Here is a 16,671-nt window from a genome sequence, read left to right on the forward strand (position 1 = left end):
TCAAAGCCGATTAAAGGGCTGTCAGTGTGACCACTTATCTCAGTGGGTCAGGTTGGTCTGGCATTTTACTGTATCTGGAATGAGAGTTGGAACTTAGGTAACCAATTAGCTTATGGCCACTGCAAGAAAATATTGATATTTACTTTGAGAGCTTAATAGAAATGGCGCCATAGACAGACCCCATTCTGGTAGATGGTAAACAAAATAAAACTGAATTGGAACGAGTCATTAATGAGAAATGCCTGTGATGCTGTAGTACATTGTTAAAATTATTCACATGAGCATTGGTCTGGATGTGGCAAAAGTAGGATTATTGGGGCAGTGTTCTGTGGCGCTCTTTGTGATTGGGGGATTTTTCATGGGTGGTCCAGAACGACTCCTTCTCACCATTGGACCTCCTATCCGCCGCTCACGCCGCTGCGCCTCCCTGATCGAGGCCGTGCTTCAGACACACTTCCTGGGTTCGCCCTCCCTGATCGAGGCCGTGCTTCAGACACACTTCCTGGGTTCGCAGAGCGTTCCATCCGAGCAAAACAGCGACTCCACATCGTCGCGGGGGGAGCCAGAATGAGGTAATACGTGTGGGCTTTCCGTCTTTTGTTATGTTCGCTAACGTTAACTTAAACAAGACTAACGTCACCGATTGGATATGCTATTTGTATAAAGTCCTGCATGGAGTGATTTTCTTTCCAGTTTGTTAGTGCAAGGTAACGTTAGCACGTTGTAGGTGAATTGACAAACCTTAAGTTGTGATCTATCAATAGCTAGCTAGCACTATCTAGTCTACGATATTCAGCTAAGTCGTTAGCACTAGTCTACCCAGACACTTAGCCTACATTTAACGATACATAAACGACAGTAAAAGCTAGGTTAGATATAGCTATGCTATGTCTAACTATAACGTTAACCTATGGGTAGCTACCATCAGCTAGCTGGTAAAGTAACTAGAGTGTCGATAGCTGGCTAGCCCCCTTGGCTTCACGAATGTAGCCTAAGATAGCTAACGCCAGCTAGCTGAATGTGGTACTTCAGTAGTAACGTTATATAACTATCTAACTAGTTAGTAAGGGACAACTATGAACATTTCGCTAACAACATTAGACATAGTTAAATATCTAGCCAGTAGCGTGTAAACGTTAAACCAAAACTGGGCTAATGTTAGCTAGAAAGCAAAGAAATTGGTCTGAAATGTTCGGGAACACGGTCTTTGACTGACAGAATGAGTGCTAGCTGGGTGGTATGTTGTCTGGCCAGTGTCCCCACCTGTCCCCACCTACCATTTCAAGGACGCAAAAGTGTGCGGCCAACAACAAACACACGTGACTAGAAGAGAGGTCTTTTCAATCAGACCTGGACATCTGTCAAATCGTCTAAAGCTACCTTGCATAACGGTATCGACTTTTGCAATTCTGAAGACAATCGAGATAGGGAAATCACATGTGTTCTTGATTTTGTGTCATGTTTGGCAATCTTTTTGCAGCACATGGTAATGGTGATAGCTTTGGATGTGTCAAAGTGCTCTCATTCCAGGCCAGCAATCTCTATGAATCATACATTGATTGGGCACAAATCAATAATAAAAGAAATAGATTATGTTGACCGTCTGGATGAATGCCATCCCATTATAGTCAGTGATCATGTGACTCACTAAATTCTGCTCATTCCTATGCCAGTAAGTATGTATTAAAATCCTACACTGGAAGTCAATTACGTCAGTTTGTAAGGATGTGATTGTGTGATGAGTCAGTGTGAGTTTCACCATAATGGGTGTGATTGACCCCTAGACACTGAGTTGCCTTTGTTGCTTGTCTCACACAATCTTAACCACAATCTTCCGCTCATATCACGAGTGCACTGTACGACTTGCACTTCTCCAAATGGCATTGTTCACCTTTGGAACAATAAACTTCAGTGATTATTACAGACAGACAGGACATATTGATTTTCCACCCTGAGAGGGCTGTCTCAAAATGGTGTTTGGCTGATTCTTAAGAGTATAGGTTGGATTAAAGATTGTGCCTCGTCCATCCTCTTTGGTCTAGGCTGGGACTATGTATGGAGCTTTTAATAGCAGAACTTGCTTATCCTGATTTAGCTGTGTCTAGTTGGTGAACAAGGACAAGGAGGAGGGAACAAGATTTGGGTACAGTATGAAACTGATGATTTGCAGGGGGCATCATTTAAAGTGAGTGGTTTATTTATTGATGGCATTCCTCTCCTCTGCTCTCTCCAGGTATGCACAGCTATGGGAAGGAACTTGAAGTGTGACCCTTGAACAAAATGACATAACGATGACATAACATAATCCTCCTGGATCCCGTTCGTTTTTTTGTTTGTGTTTTTTTGTTCGTGTGGTTTGATGGAGTATCCATAATAGCATCAAGGTATTTGGATGAATCTTCCATATTTTTCACTACTGGACAGAAGGCTGAGCTGGACCCTCTCATCTCCTCCCTCCCTTATATCTCAGAGATATCCATGGAGGTCTCTAACAAGTCCTGCACTTTTTACATTGCTGTGGCATTATTATTCGTTTAAACAGCACTTACAATGCAATATTAGAATATAAGAGTAATTTAACGTAAAGTCAATTTTATTGCCTCCTTGCCAGTGCAAGGTGTGTTTTTCTTGTCTGAGTTGAGATGTTATTTAAATTGTTTGTATTGATGTTGAGTTTGACTTGTAGCTGAATGCTGTTGAGCTGCACTTTCATTTACACTAAGTCATTTTGAACTGTAATTGATTCATTCTTTTCTTGATCATTCTTTCTGTCAGTACTGAAAAATCTTTGTGAAGCACTTGTTTGATTTTTCCATTTAAACGGGGAAAAAGGGAATTGCTTTACTCGCTTGTTGGATTAGATGTTTAAAAGTGCTGTCCGTCCAACATTTGAAGAGTGATGGTGCAGAGCAAATTCAGAAGCTGACAGCACTTTAGCCCAGATCAAACTGTCTGTGTGTAGCTCTATACCTCAGTCTGGCTGGCAGAGCATTAAGAGTTCTTTTTGTTAAGTCTGCTTCTTTAAGAGTTCGGCTTCTTTAAGAGTTAGGCTACAAGCTGAAGAGAAGAACCTCCATCTTTTTTCTCAGAAGAAACATGCCTGTGTCTCAGATGGATTTTAAACTCCAGAATTTGACGGGTGTTTTTGTGTCACTGTCTCCAAAATTCAAGCACTGAAGAGGAAGAATGATTTTGAGGAGCTATCAGGGAATACGTTTTTAGTACAGACTGACTCAGGCTTAACCTGGCTTTCCTAACAGACCCAGAGGAGACCTTTTATTTAATCTGAGTTTTGCTGAGAAGCGATCCGAGCCTCTTCATCACCGACTGACTGAGAGACTCGCCTATTCCATCCTCCGGTCTGGACTGTATGAGACGCTCCCAGTGACCATGCGATCCCCAGACCCGTCCACGCCATCCCCGGCCGAGGCCCTCCTCCACGGCCAGTTCGGGGGCTGGGACACCGGCAGTAACAGCAACAGCAGCAGCTGCCCCAACAGCCCTGGTGGTCCCGGGGGGCTCTCCCCCTCTCCCACCCCCTCTCCAGCCTCAGTGTCCAGCTACGCCCTGACCCTCACACACACCCACATCCACGTCCAGCGCCTGTCCCCCAAACCCGGCAAGGAGGCCCGTCTCCTGCTGCCCCTGTCCGAGCTGGCGGGGTGCAGCTGCCCCCGCGCCCCCGCCCCCCCTCTCCTGGTGCTGTACTGGTACCCCCCCGGGAGGCGGAGGAAAGGGGTGTCGCGGCGGCGGCAGGTGAGGGCGTACCTGGGGGAGAGCAGGGCGGAGTCAGAGAGGTGGTCAGCGGCGGTGCAGTGTCTGCTCAGAGGAGTGACCGTCAGTGCTGACACGGGTGAGTCTGCTCGTTAGCCGCGCCGCAGTCAGTCTGCTCGTTATCTGCGATAACGAGTCCGCGGCCATATTTACGCCTACATGACAGGAAGTGTGTGTCTGTTATTGTTTTTTGAACATTTTGAACAGAATGTTTATTCATTCTTATGCAGTTTTGAATTGTACATTGCTGCTTTGTCAGAAAATTAAGGGGGGAAAAATTAAGTAAAAACAAGGAAGATTATAAACCATGGCATCATGCATCCACATAGAAAGGAGTCTCCCCAAAAAACTATCAATTAAATGGATAGATAAAACAGAAATACCTTAAAAGAAATAGAATTAGTTTTGTTCAAGCCCACAATTAAGTCAGTACAGCGCCTTTTCACATTTGTAACCCAAAATAAGCAAATTACAGGAGTCCATCTATTTACACACACGCCTGGCTGTACCTGGAGTCTTGCCATTTTCCCCCTGAGTACAATGGAAGCCTGTCTGGCCATTGATGCAGGGTGGGTGGCAGCGGCTTAATCCAAAATATCACTTTTCTCATTTGTTCTTGTTTTTATGTTTTTTAAAATTAGTTTTATCCCAATTGCACTGTCAGTATTGACAAACAGAATACAGTCATTTTAGTTTAATGGTGCATATTGGAGCCAGGACACTAACAGTACTATACTAGTACTATTACTACTATACTAATACTAGTACTAGTACTATACTATACTATAATAGTACAGATACTAGTACAATAGACAGTAAAAGTGGAGAGAATCAATTATTGAACTTTAGTTTATGGATAGCTCGACTCATAAAATAGATGTAGCGGAAGTTCTGTTTATATTTATATTGCTGGGTCATTCTGCCATAAACAGATGTTTACCCAGGGCCAGGCTGCTGAAATAAATAATCAGGGTCCATGTGATACGCATTTTATTTTCTGTATGTGTTTTTAACACTACTCTCTCTCTTCCTCTCTCTCTCTTATCTGTCCCACACACATGGGTCAGTATCGTTCAGTGTCAAATGTATAGACCGGCCGAGAGGGTGGGTCATCAGCACAGCTTCCTCACCTCTCCCACCGGACCTTACCCCTCCCCTCCCGCCCAAACAGATAGCAGGACCTTGCTGAATGTTTACTCCGCATCTCTCTCACTCTCTCCCACTCCTCCTGCATCCCACCCCGTCTGTCTCCATCTCCCTATCCGTCTCCTTCCTCTCCTTTCTCCCTCCCGTCTCCCTCTCACATCCCCCCCGTCTCCCTCTCATCCCCCCCGTCTCCCTCTCATCCCCCCTGTCTCATCCCCCCCGTCTCCCTCTCATCCTCCCTGTCATCCCCCCCGTCTCCCTCTCATCCCCCCCATCTCCCTCTCATCCCCCTGTCTCCCCAGCCCCCCGGCCCCTTCCTGTCCCCCGCTCACCCACACCGTCTGTCCCGCTACACCCACACCGTCTCCACACCAGTCTTCCCGTTTCACCCTCTGTCTTATCTCTGTCTCCGTCTCCCGTCCTTCCCCTGCGTCCTCATATCTGTCCCTATCTTCCCTCCGCACTCCATTCACACGGTGCGCTGGGGAATTAGACCAGTAGAGGAGAGGCCTGTTAGAATACCACCCTTTAGTGCGTGACATGATGAAATGTGAGGTGTACGTACTAAATAGTCTCCCACTCTTGTCCTGTAGTGTTCTCTGTAAAGCGCATTGTGTTGCCTCTGGGTATGAAATGCGCTATACAAATAAAGCTTTGATTGATTGATTGTAGTGTAGCAAAGCTGTGCTCTGTAGTGCTGGGTGCTCTGCTCTGTAGTGCTGGGTGCTGTGCTCTGTAGTGCTGGGTGCTGTGCTCAGTGCCAGTACCGTTGATTTAGCCTTAGCTGTTCTGGTATTCCTTCTGATGGTCTTTGTTGTTTTCCTGCCCTGGGTATTGAGTGCTGTATTCATTCTATACATATTTGTACATAAATGCTGCGCTCAACTAGAGACTGGAGACATTCGTCCAGATTTCTAAGCTAAAATTGGGCGGAAACAATTTTAGAGATTGAAAAAAACCTGCATTACCTGCAGAACTAATCCAACGTCGATTAATGTTTTGATTCTTCACTCCAGTTTGATTGGAGGACATCATTTCCAGTGAGGCGGGTCTTTCACCCTATTGGAGATGTAGGCAGTGGTTCTGATCGGTAGCGTCGGTTTTCGGCGCTGCTCTAGCGAAGATTTTCACTGGCGGTGTCTCTAGACTTTTGGAGGCGGAGATCATGAAAGTCTGTCATCGCGAGACTAATTGTCCCACAGAAAACAACACTATTGTGTGGAGTTGGAACTGAAAGTTGATTGTACTGTTAGATGCACTCAAATTCCAGTGACGGGGAAATGCATGATGTGTTTGTCATCTCAGAGCTCGCTGTGGACGTCCTGTATTTCTAATAGAACTTCCTAATTTAATCATCTGCAGAGTTCTCCAAAAGCCTGCTGCCCCGCCCCCGTCGGCTGCTGCTATTGGTCAACCCCTTCAGTGGGAGGGGCCAAGCCATGCACTGGTGTCAGACGCACATCCTCCCCATGATCAGAGAGGCTAACATCAGCTACAACCTGATACAGACAGGTAAGGACACACACACACACACACAACACTTGACAGGACGCTACATGATACAGACCACTAGACCACAGCACGCACCTGTGACAACCTGCTATAGCAGATGGACAAACACTAAAGACACCAGCTGCAATCTGATAATGCTGCAATCTGATATCCACGTTACGCCTGCCTGCCAAACCCAGTCACACCCCTCAGAGTCTGGTGTTCCCCTCTCCTCCCCTGGCAGAGCGCCAGAACCACGCCAAGGAGCTGATCCGGGAGATCTCCCTCCCAGAGTGGGACGGTGTCATCATCGTCTCTGGAGACGGACTGCTGCACGAGGTCATTATCACAATCACAATGTGTTCATTGCCATTTTACTTGACATACTTACTTACAACAATACAACAATGGACAAGTGCAAGTAGGGATGTAACGATAACCGGTATGATGATAAACCACGATAAAATCTGATTACATTTATTTACATTAAAACCGTGTTTGATTGCCAGGTTTTGAAAAACTCACTGTAAATACTGTCCAGCATCAACCAAAGTTGGCAACAGTCTCCAAGTTTATGAAACCAAAAAGTGCGTAGTGCTGCTTATTTTATTTGTGGTTTTCAATATAAAACTTGGTGAAATTATTTCAGTGTGTGTATCGGTAGGAACATTTTCAGCACATTTTAACAATACCACAATAGTACCGGTAACCGTGATAACGTTGGTCACTATAATCGTGATGTGACATTTTCATACCGTTACAACTCTTAAGTGCAAGGACAGGACAGGACGACAGGACAGGACAGGTGATACAAACAGTGCAAAAAGCAGCAGTGCAATTGGACTACAAAGAGTCAGTGCAGTAGTCAGTTTAGTGCAAAAGGTGTGTGTTTATGTGTTGCCTTGGGATGTCTCACAATGGGTGTGATTCTGTTCCTCTTTAGATTGCTATTCTTGCACGTTGCCTTCAGCGCTAGATTATGCTCTTAGTCATTTGTTTTAGAAAGGAGATGCACTTGTGAGTTCTGCCGGGTAGTAGTACATTGGCTTTTCCTACGTTAAATGCAATCATTCCTATTCGCTTTGGATAAAAGCTTCAACTAAATGTCTGTAATGTAATTTAATGTAATGTAATGCCTGTGTTCCCGGCCTTGTTCTTGCACTGTGTTCCTTTTTTGAGGGTATTTTGAAGCGGACCATCTGACCCTGTTTTGTTGCCGTCTGTCCCCCTGACCGCGTCTGCGTCCCCTCCAGGTGATCAACGGACTGATGGAGCGCCCAGACTGGGAACAAGCAATAAAAGTTCCCGTTGGGATTCTGCCCTGTGGCTCTGGGAACGCCCTGGCCGGCTCCATCAACCACAACGCTGGGTAAGTCTCTCTCTCTCTCTCTCTCTCTCTCTCTCTTTCTCTCTCTCTCTCTCTCTCTCTGTCTCTCTCTCAAACACAGGCCAGGGAGCAACCACAGGTCCAGAGTTCATCCAAGTTCAGGCTCCAGGGTTTCTGGGTGACATCACCCCCCCCCCCCCCCCTCCAAATGTATTTTTGCTCGATACATTTCTCAACTCTGATCTACGATCAGCAAACATTTGGTGTGTGACACCCTGTGCATTCGTGTGTCCAGGTCTGAAGGAGCTTCTGCTAATCAAGAGTTCTCAACATGTCAATGATCAGAATTAGAATATGTTTATTTATTACTTTTACATACATATGATTTATTTCTGACACTGTGATGCTTACAACAAAACAACAATGGACAAGTGCAAGGACAGGACAGGACAGGACAGTGCATGACGGGACTCGTAAAGTGCAGTGATAAAAATATAGTGCAAAGAGTATCAGTGCAATTGGACTGCAGAGTCAGTGCAGTTAGTGCAAAAGCAGCAGGGGGCGGGGGAGAGAGTCAGAGGGGAGAGGGAGTCAGAGGCGAGAGAGAGTCAGAGAGGGGAGGGAGTCAGAGGGGAGGGAGTCAGAGGGGGGAGAGAGTCAGAGGGGGGAGGGAGTCAGAGGGGGGAGAGAGTCAGAGGGGAGAGAGAGTCAGAGGGGAGAGAGAGTCAGAGGGGAGAGAGAGTCAGAGGGGAGAGAGAGTCAGAGGAGGAGAGAGAGTCAGAGGGGAGAGAGGAGAGAGAGTCAGAGGGGAGAGAGAGGAGAGAGTCAGAGGGGAGAGAGTCAGAGGGGAGAGAGAGTCAGAGGGGAGAGAGTCAAAGGGAAGAGAGTCAAAGGGAAGAGAGTGAGAGGAGGAGAGAGAGTCAGAGGAGGAGAGAGAGTCAGAGGAGGAGAGAGTCAGAGGAGGAGAGAGTCAGAGGGGAGAGAGAGGAGAGAGTCAGAGGGGAGAGAGTCAGAGGGGGGAGAGAGTCAGAGGGGAGAGAGTCAGAGGAGGAGAGAGAGTCAGAAGGGAGAGAGAGTCAGAGGGGGGAGAGAGTCAGAGGGGAGAGAGGGGAGAGAGTCAGAGGGGGGAGAGAGTCAGAGGGGGGAGAGAGTCAGAGGGGGGAGAGAGTCAGAGGGGAGAGAGTCAGAGGGGGAGAGAGAGTCAGAGGGGTCAGAGGGGAGAGAGTCAGAGGGGGGAGAGTCAGAGGGGAGAGAGTCAGAGGGGAGAGAGTCAGAGGGGAGAGAGTCAGAGGGGAGAGAGAGTCAGAGGGGAGAGAGTCAGAGGGGGAGAGAGAGTCAGAGGGGGAGAGAGTCAGAGGGGGGAGAGGGGAGAGAGTCAGAGGGGGGAGAGGAGAGAGAGTCAGAGGGGGAGAGAGTCAGAGGGGAGAGAGTCAGAGGGGAGAGAGAGTCAGAGGGGAGAGAGTCAGAGGGGGAGAGAGAGTCAGAGGGGGAGAGAGTCAGAGGGGGGAGAGGGGAGAGAGTCAGAGGGGGGAGAGGAGAGAGAGTCAGAGGGGGAGAGAGTCAGAGGGGAGAGAGTCAGAGGGGCGAGAGAGAGTCAGAGGGGCGAGAGAGAGTCAGAGGGGGAGAGAGAGTCAGAGGGGGAGAGAGAGTCAGAGGGGGAGAGAGAGTCAGAGGAGGAGAGAGTCAGAGGGGAGAGAGGAGAGAGAGTCAGGGGAGAGAGAAGAGAGAGTCAGAGGGGGGAGAGAGTCAGAGGAGAGAGAGTCAGAGGGGAGAGAGGAGAGAGAGTCAGGGGAGAGAGAAGAGAGAGTCAGAGGGGGGAGAGAGTCAGAGGAGGAGAGAGTCAGAGGGGAGAGAGGAGAGAGAGTCAGAGGGGAGAGAGGAGAGAGAGTCAGAGGGGAGAGAGGAGAGAGAGTCAGAGGGGAGAGAGGAGAGAGAGTCAGAGGGGGGAGAGAGTCAGAGGGGGGAGAGAGTCAGAGAGGGAGAGTCAGAGGGGAGCCATGTTTATAAGGCTGATGGCCGTGGGGAAAAAGCTGCGCCTATGTTTGGCCGGCTAGTGCTCTCCCTCCCTCTGTCTCAGGCCTGGCTCTTTGGCTGCTTGGCCGTGCAGTTCACTACATCTCTACACACGGAACAACCTGCCCCTTCACATTAGACCCTCCCAGACGCTTGAGCTTTTTCAATCCCCCCTAAAAACCTCCTTTTCTCCCCGGCGTTTTAACCAGTCTGCTCAAGCCTTGTTCATGTTCAATGTCTGTGTTGTTTGCTGTAATTTCCTTGTTTTGTTGGGAGATGTGATTATCTAGGACCCACTTTTATACAGCACTTTGGTCGACTGCTGACGTTTTAAACGTGCTCTATAAATACATTTTGATTTGATTTGATCTCTGCGCCATATTGATTAGATGTGTTCTGTCACACCCTGTTCTCTCTCCTCGTCCGTCCTGTTAATCTGTCAGTCGCTCTCTATCCTTGAGGATGCTTCACTCGTTATCATCTGATAGCGATGGATGGATGGATGGATGATAGTGATGGATGATGGATGTTTTGTGCTCCTCTTCTCTCTCAGCTATGACATGTGCCTCCGCGAGTCCCTCCTCCTCAACTGCTGCTTCCTGCTCTGCCGCGGCGGCGTCCAGCCCATGGACCTGGTCTCCGTGACGACGAGCCCCGCCCCCTCCCTGAACGGCCGCCCCTCCCCTCCCGGGAGGCTGTTCTCCTTCCTGTCCGTGGCCTGGGGCTTCGTGTCGGACGTGGATATCGAGAGTGAGAGGTAGGTGTGTGTGCGTGTGTGTGTGTGTGTGTGTGATAGAACTGACCCCATCTGATCCCCTATTATCACCCCTCTCTGCTCACCTGATCAGTGGTCAGTCACCACCTCTGCTCCTATCGTATTTGTTCTTAGCCGTTAGACAAACATACTCCAGGGGCTTGCTCGATCGTCTCGTTGAGAGAGGTCAGGGAAGATTTTTTACAGCTCACTTTTCTGACCCCCGGGTGAAACTGTTTTTTTGCTTCCCTCTGGAATATGTAGGGGTGGGACCTATGCCCCCCCCATTGCTCTCTGTAAAGTTTGATTTGATTACCGTAGTGGAATTGGGACTGGACTGGCAGGCTCACCCTCCTAACGACCCTCTGCCCGCTCCAGGTACCGTGGCCTGGGCTCCGCCCGCTTCACCCTGGGCACCCTGGTGCGCCTGGCCTCCCTGCGCTCCTACAAGGGCCGTCTGTCCTTCCTGCCCCCCTGCGTGGTCGCCCCCTCGCCAGACGCCACGCCGCCCCCGCGCCGGCCGCTGTCGCGCAGCATCACCGAGGGCCTGGAGGGGTTCTGCCGCACGCCAATCCACCGCACCTGCTCCGACATGGGCATCAGCGAGCAGCGCAGCCTGCGCAAGGGGGAGGGCGAGAGGGAGAGGGAGAGGCAGAGGGAGAGGGAAAGGAGGAGGGAGAGGGCCCGGGGGGGGGGAGGCGGGGGGGCCGGGGTGGTGAGGGCCAGCAGCCTGGCGGAGGACAGGGAGAGGGAGATGGAGCTGGAGGGGGAGGAGGAGGGGGAGGGGGAGGAGGAGAGGTCGGGGACGAGCTCGGAGTCGAACGACCGGGACCGGTGCAGCGTGGGGACGGAGGACGGCTCGGGGGGGAACAGGGAGGACGAGGGGAGGGGGGGGAGGGCGGAGCAGGACTCCCGGGAGATGGAGGAGGAGAGGGCGGGAGGAGGCAGGACGACGGAGGGGGGCGGGGCGACGGAGGCCAGACAGCCGGGCGAGGCCTACGGGGTGGACGCGGGGCGAGACGACGACGACGAAGAGGCCGAGAGCCGCCTCCCCTACGCGGACGACGCCCAGGGCGCCAGGCGGGCCCTGCGGAAGAACTCCGCCCCCTCCAGCCAGATCGCCGACGTCCTGTACGGTCAGCCGCTGAGCCGGGAGGCGGACTCGGAGGACGGGGTCTCGTACGGGCCGGAGGAGATGGACCTGAACGGGACCTATTTCCAGAGGGAGGCCTACCCCATGGACATGGCCCGCGAACGCGCCCTCACCATCTCTTCGCCCTTCCGCCATTCGCCCTTCTCCTTCAAGCCCAAGTCCCTGGACAAGAACCAGAACGCCTCTCGACCCAGACCCCTCTCCCTCCTCCACCATCCCCACACCAACTCCCTCCCCCCTAAACTCCCCTCCCTCTCTCTCTCCCTCTCCCCCACACCCCCCCCCGAGCCATCCTGCTCCTCCCCCCACTCCTCCTCCTATCTCATCCCCCGTCCCAACACCCCCAACTCCACCTCCACCTCCCCCTCTCTGCGCACTACATCGCCCTCGTTCACTTTCGACGTCGCCGAATCACCCAGACCCCTGAAGGGCCTTCCGCCCGTCTGCCTGCCCTTCAACCCCCCCAGAGACGACCTCCTCCCCCCCCTGGACCAGCCCCTCCCCACCCGGGACTGGGTCACCATCGAGGGGGACTTCGTCCTGGTCCTGGCCCTCTACCAGACCCACCTGGGGGCGGACCTCCACGCAGCCCCCCAGGCCAGGTTCGACGACGGGCTGATCCACCTGACGTTCGTGCGGGCGGGCATCTCCAGGGCCAGCCTGCTGAGGCTGTTCCTCGCCATGGAGAGAGGGTCCCACCTTTCCCTGAGCTCCCCGTACGTGAGCCACGTCTCGGCCCGGGCCTTCAGACTGCAGCCCCTCTCCTCCAGGGGGACGCTGACGGTGGACGGGGAGCTGGTGCCCTACGGACCCCTACAAGCGCAGGTCAGTAGAACCCGGGGCCAGCGGCGTGTGGATTATAGGGCTGGGTTTAAAAAAATCGATTCATCAATTCTGAATCAAATGATTCAGAATCGATTCATGAATCCCAAAATCGATCTTTTATTTAATGAATGAATGAATGAATAAATGAAGGAATGAATAGTTCATTAATTCATTCAATGATTCATTCATTCATTAATTTTTGGAAATCAGTATCGATACCCAGCCCTAGTACTGATGTGTTGCATAACTTGACAGTCATGTAATTAAGGTTACAGCAAAAAAAAAAAAAAAAAAAGGTTTTAGTAACACTAACCGAATCGATATTGAATCGTGATAATCGATTCTGAACCTTGTGAATCGGAATCGAATCGATTCTTGAAATTCGACTCGATACCCAGCCCTAGTGGATTAGCCCATCTGCTTATCACCCTTAACGGCACGGACACAAAGGCCATAGATCAGACCTCCCCTGGTGATAAACAGAGGCAGAGGGAGAAACCCAGAGATTAGATACCGCGTGTTCGAGGTGCCGAGAGAAACTTCAGTGCCGAGAGTCATCAGTGGGTAAAACGAGCATGAGATATGATGGTCAAAATGCAGATTGCGGATTGGATAAGATGTGAAGGTGAAGAGCGTGAGGACAAGATGTGGTGTCGGGTTACGTAACCAGAAGCAGAGGGGGATGAGAAGAGATGGCTGAGCTCAATCTAAAGGCAGATTAAAATGACAGCGTTACTCTTTTTAATCTCAATCCTTAATCGTTCTCCGCTAGCAAATCCTGGCATTGCTATCAATCAATCAATCAAATCCTTTATTTAACCAGATAGGCATCGTTGAGATTAAAATCTCGTTTTCAAGAGCGATCTGGCCAAGAAGGCAGCGGAAAAAAGTTACGGCAATAAAATAAACATAATAGACAATACAGAGAGACATACTTTCACAGCAAGAATCAGCTGTAGGGCAAGTTATCAAACACAAGAAAGATGTGTGTTCTGTAGGTTCATTCTCATCTCCATAGCTGTGGTATTCCTGTGTCGTCTGTGGTGTTATTTAAATCGTTTTTTTTTTTTTTGTTTGTGTCATTTCTCTCTGACCTCCTCAGGTCCATCCGTCCATGGCTCGTCTGATCGTCGGCGACTCCAGGGTGAAAAACACCAGATTCTGAGCAGGGATTGGTCGAGCTCGTCAGCCAATATGGCGCAATCTCCAGAATGACGTAATAATCTCTGACGCCATCTACATTCAGAAAAGGAAAAAGAGGGAAGAAAGAAAAACTCTGAGAGACTTAAAATAGCCTGAATCGCAGAAGCTGCTTTTCTGCGCTTTATTGAAAGGGATCACCTGCCAAGCTGCTCAGAGGGCATGTTGCGTATGGAGGGATTAATAGAGAATTTAAAAACGGATGTGAATCCTATTTCAATGCACAGCTGTTGGATTACACTCAGTTTGACCCTGAGAAGCGTGAAAATGGCACAGTCTGGGATAATAAGAAGGGAAAAGGGAATTGAATGTGTGTGGAAGTGTGTTTCTACAGACAGTGCATGGGTGATGTATACATTCTAGTATGCGGCGATGCATTGCCTGACCTTGCCTTATAGAGAGAACAAAGAAACGAATCAGAAATGTTCTAGAACATTCTCAGAGGGAGACACACACCCTTGTTCAGATGTGGAACCTCTCCCTCCCTCCCGCCCATTTAGAAGTATATTTTCCTGGAAGGCCTTATCCGCCACTGGACTTAAAGTGCAACTCCAGTGACTTTGCCCTTTGCTACTTACATAAGAACCCTAAAAGTTCTTACTAAGCAAATCTCTATCCACATACTACCAGAGGGACCATCCAGTTGTAGAAAACACAAAGCTTTGTACACCTACTGGACAGTACCAGTACAGTAGAGGTATGATATTTCAGCCCAGGTATTGTGTGTATATCAAGTTTGAGTGGACAGAGGATGTGAAACAATTGCAAACCTCATACACTATTACTCGTAGATATGCCAGTCATGTTAGAACACTGAAAAATAAAACTTTACTGCAGATGAGGCAGTAGGTGGAACAATGGGACTGTTGAGCAGTGGCCATCATGGTTTAATTTGCCTGTTTTTCTTAGTGAAAGGGTGCATGATGATGCAAGCAGACTGTGATGTTGTAACACAGTGAACACGGGATTGCGTGGACAAAGCAAGTTTCTTTGTCAGTGATTTTGAGTTTTATGTTTTCACGGAGTCTTCTGAAATTCACTATTACCCCTTAATGCTGTGTTCTTTTCAGAAATGTTAACTTTTCCACTTGAGTAAACTGCCTTGTAAAATATAATCAATACGTTTTAACTTACCTCGACTGTTTTAAATTCCAGATCCTGTTTTAATGGGTATGTTTGTGGATCTGGAAGTGTTGTGAAGTTGCAGAATGTCAGAACGCACCATCTTGGGACTTGGTTTTAGCTTTTAGATAGGTCTAAACATAAACACTAAGAGGAACAAGATGACCTATAGTCTGGCGGTGGAAGTGTTCCATATGCTTTTAGATCTAATCATAAATGGACCACTTTAACAGGAAAATGATCAACTTCGGGAGGTTGTAATCTTATTTTATGCCTCCCATCCAAATCAAAAGGCTGGCCAGATTAGAGCGCTCTGTGGCTTTGTAATGTTTGAAGTGCCGTTTAAAAAAAGAAAAAAAAAGAAGTCAATCCTACATATTGATATATTTATGGTCTGAACAAATAATGGATGTCAGGATTTAATCTCATGAGCATGTATCAATCAGTCCTGCCATGTTTAGATTACCTGGGGCTGTTTTCCCAGCATCCTTAGCGCTTTGATATGAATCTGCCATATCTCCGCTAGCCAAGGCATCTGTGTCCCTTTGCCTGCTGATACTGGTCCTCTAGAGACCTGAGGGTAGTCTTCGCTAGCTGCCTGCGTGACATCAGACCACCAGGCTTAAGATGTCGTGCCCGAGGCAAACTAGACGACAGGATGCATCGATGCTTATGTCTCTCCGTGGCCTGTGGGAGAAGTGGAGAGATGGAATTATGGGTCTGGGTAGGCGTCCGTGCATTACGAAATAGAAGATTAAATGTCTGAATTGAATTATTACACAACTGTTTACTCTCAATTTTAAGAGACTGATTATGACAATTGAAACTTGGTGGACTGCTTGTTGTCTATGGCCATGGTTTGGACCACAATGTTTTAGAGCAATTTGTTATGACAATGCCGGGGCATGACCCCTTATAATTGATAATGCCAGTAAGATGTTTTGTCTATAGTTGATTCTGCCTGAAATAGAAATGTAATTATTACTAAAATGGATATATATATATATATATGCATATATATAATGTACAGTTCATAGTTATATATGGTTTTAAAATGTTTTATTTCCTCTTTTGAAAGAATAAATTTAACTCGCAAAGTTTGTCTGTCTCAAGCAAGCTTTTTTTAAGAGGTTATAGAAATTTTGAGAAACCTTTGCTCTCTCTCTCTCTCATGTCTGAAGGAGAAAAGCCATATCAACAACATTGTTCACATATTTTTGTGACAGAAGCTATTGTTCAAAAGGTGACACAGTGTACACACACAGTCTTGCCTGAACACAGTCCTGTTTTCAATCAACCCAAGTACAATGACAAACAAGGAAGCTGATGTCTCACGGACCTTTCTTCCACCTCCCTCTCTGTAACTAATCTATGCCGTGCCATCGTATCTAGTTAACGCTCCCCTCCTCCCAAATTCCCTTCCTTCTTCCTCTCTACTCTTTGAAACAAGCATTGGCCTCTTCCTTTGGATATCTGCTTCCCTTCCTCTGAAACGCATGCAGCTCTGTTTCAGCAGGTCCTAATTTCTTAGGATACATTGATTCTATCTGTTATTTGGGGGTTTTATTTCACATATTATTCCTCCTCACATTTTAATAAAATATGTTCTCAAAAGACTAGAACCTACTAGTCACGCCTCTGTCTTTCAGGATTTGACCTAGAGGTTCTCGTCTGCGGTTTTACGCAGTAAAGAGACCCTGGGTAGTCCAAAGATGTTATCAGTAGCCTACAGCATTAATTAAGAGAGACACGCCCAGTCGATCCTTACCAACATGGCTGCTACTAAAGGACTTGTTTTTTACTTGCCAAACAAAAAGTATGCGTCACTTCCTGTACTACTACCATCCCCTTTGTCTGAACCTCAGG

At 48.5% G+C, this 16,671-nt stretch overlaps 1 protein-coding gene across 1 annotated transcript; it reads left to right on the plus strand.

Moving 5' to 3' along the window:
• The first annotated feature begins 472 nt into the window (after positions 1 to 472).
• sphk2 (sphingosine kinase 2) lies at positions 473 to 15,899 on the plus strand. The gene is made up of 8 exons (XM_084444740.1): positions 473 to 572; positions 2,234 to 3,853; positions 6,283 to 6,432; positions 6,656 to 6,750; positions 7,665 to 7,780; positions 10,305 to 10,508; positions 10,884 to 12,483; positions 13,586 to 15,899. The coding sequence occupies exons 2-8, from the start codon at positions 3,391 to 3,393 to the stop codon at positions 13,646 to 13,648; spliced, it is 2,691 nt and encodes an 896-aa protein (XP_084300866.1). The 5' UTR covers positions 473 to 572; positions 2,234 to 3,390; the 3' UTR covers positions 13,649 to 15,899.
• Positions 15,900 to 16,671: the final 772 nt, after the last annotated feature.

Source organism: Borostomias antarcticus, assembly GCF_949987555.1.
Source record: "Borostomias antarcticus genome assembly, chromosome: 10".
NCBI lineage: Eukaryota > Metazoa > Chordata > Actinopteri > Stomiiformes > Stomiidae > Borostomias > Borostomias antarcticus.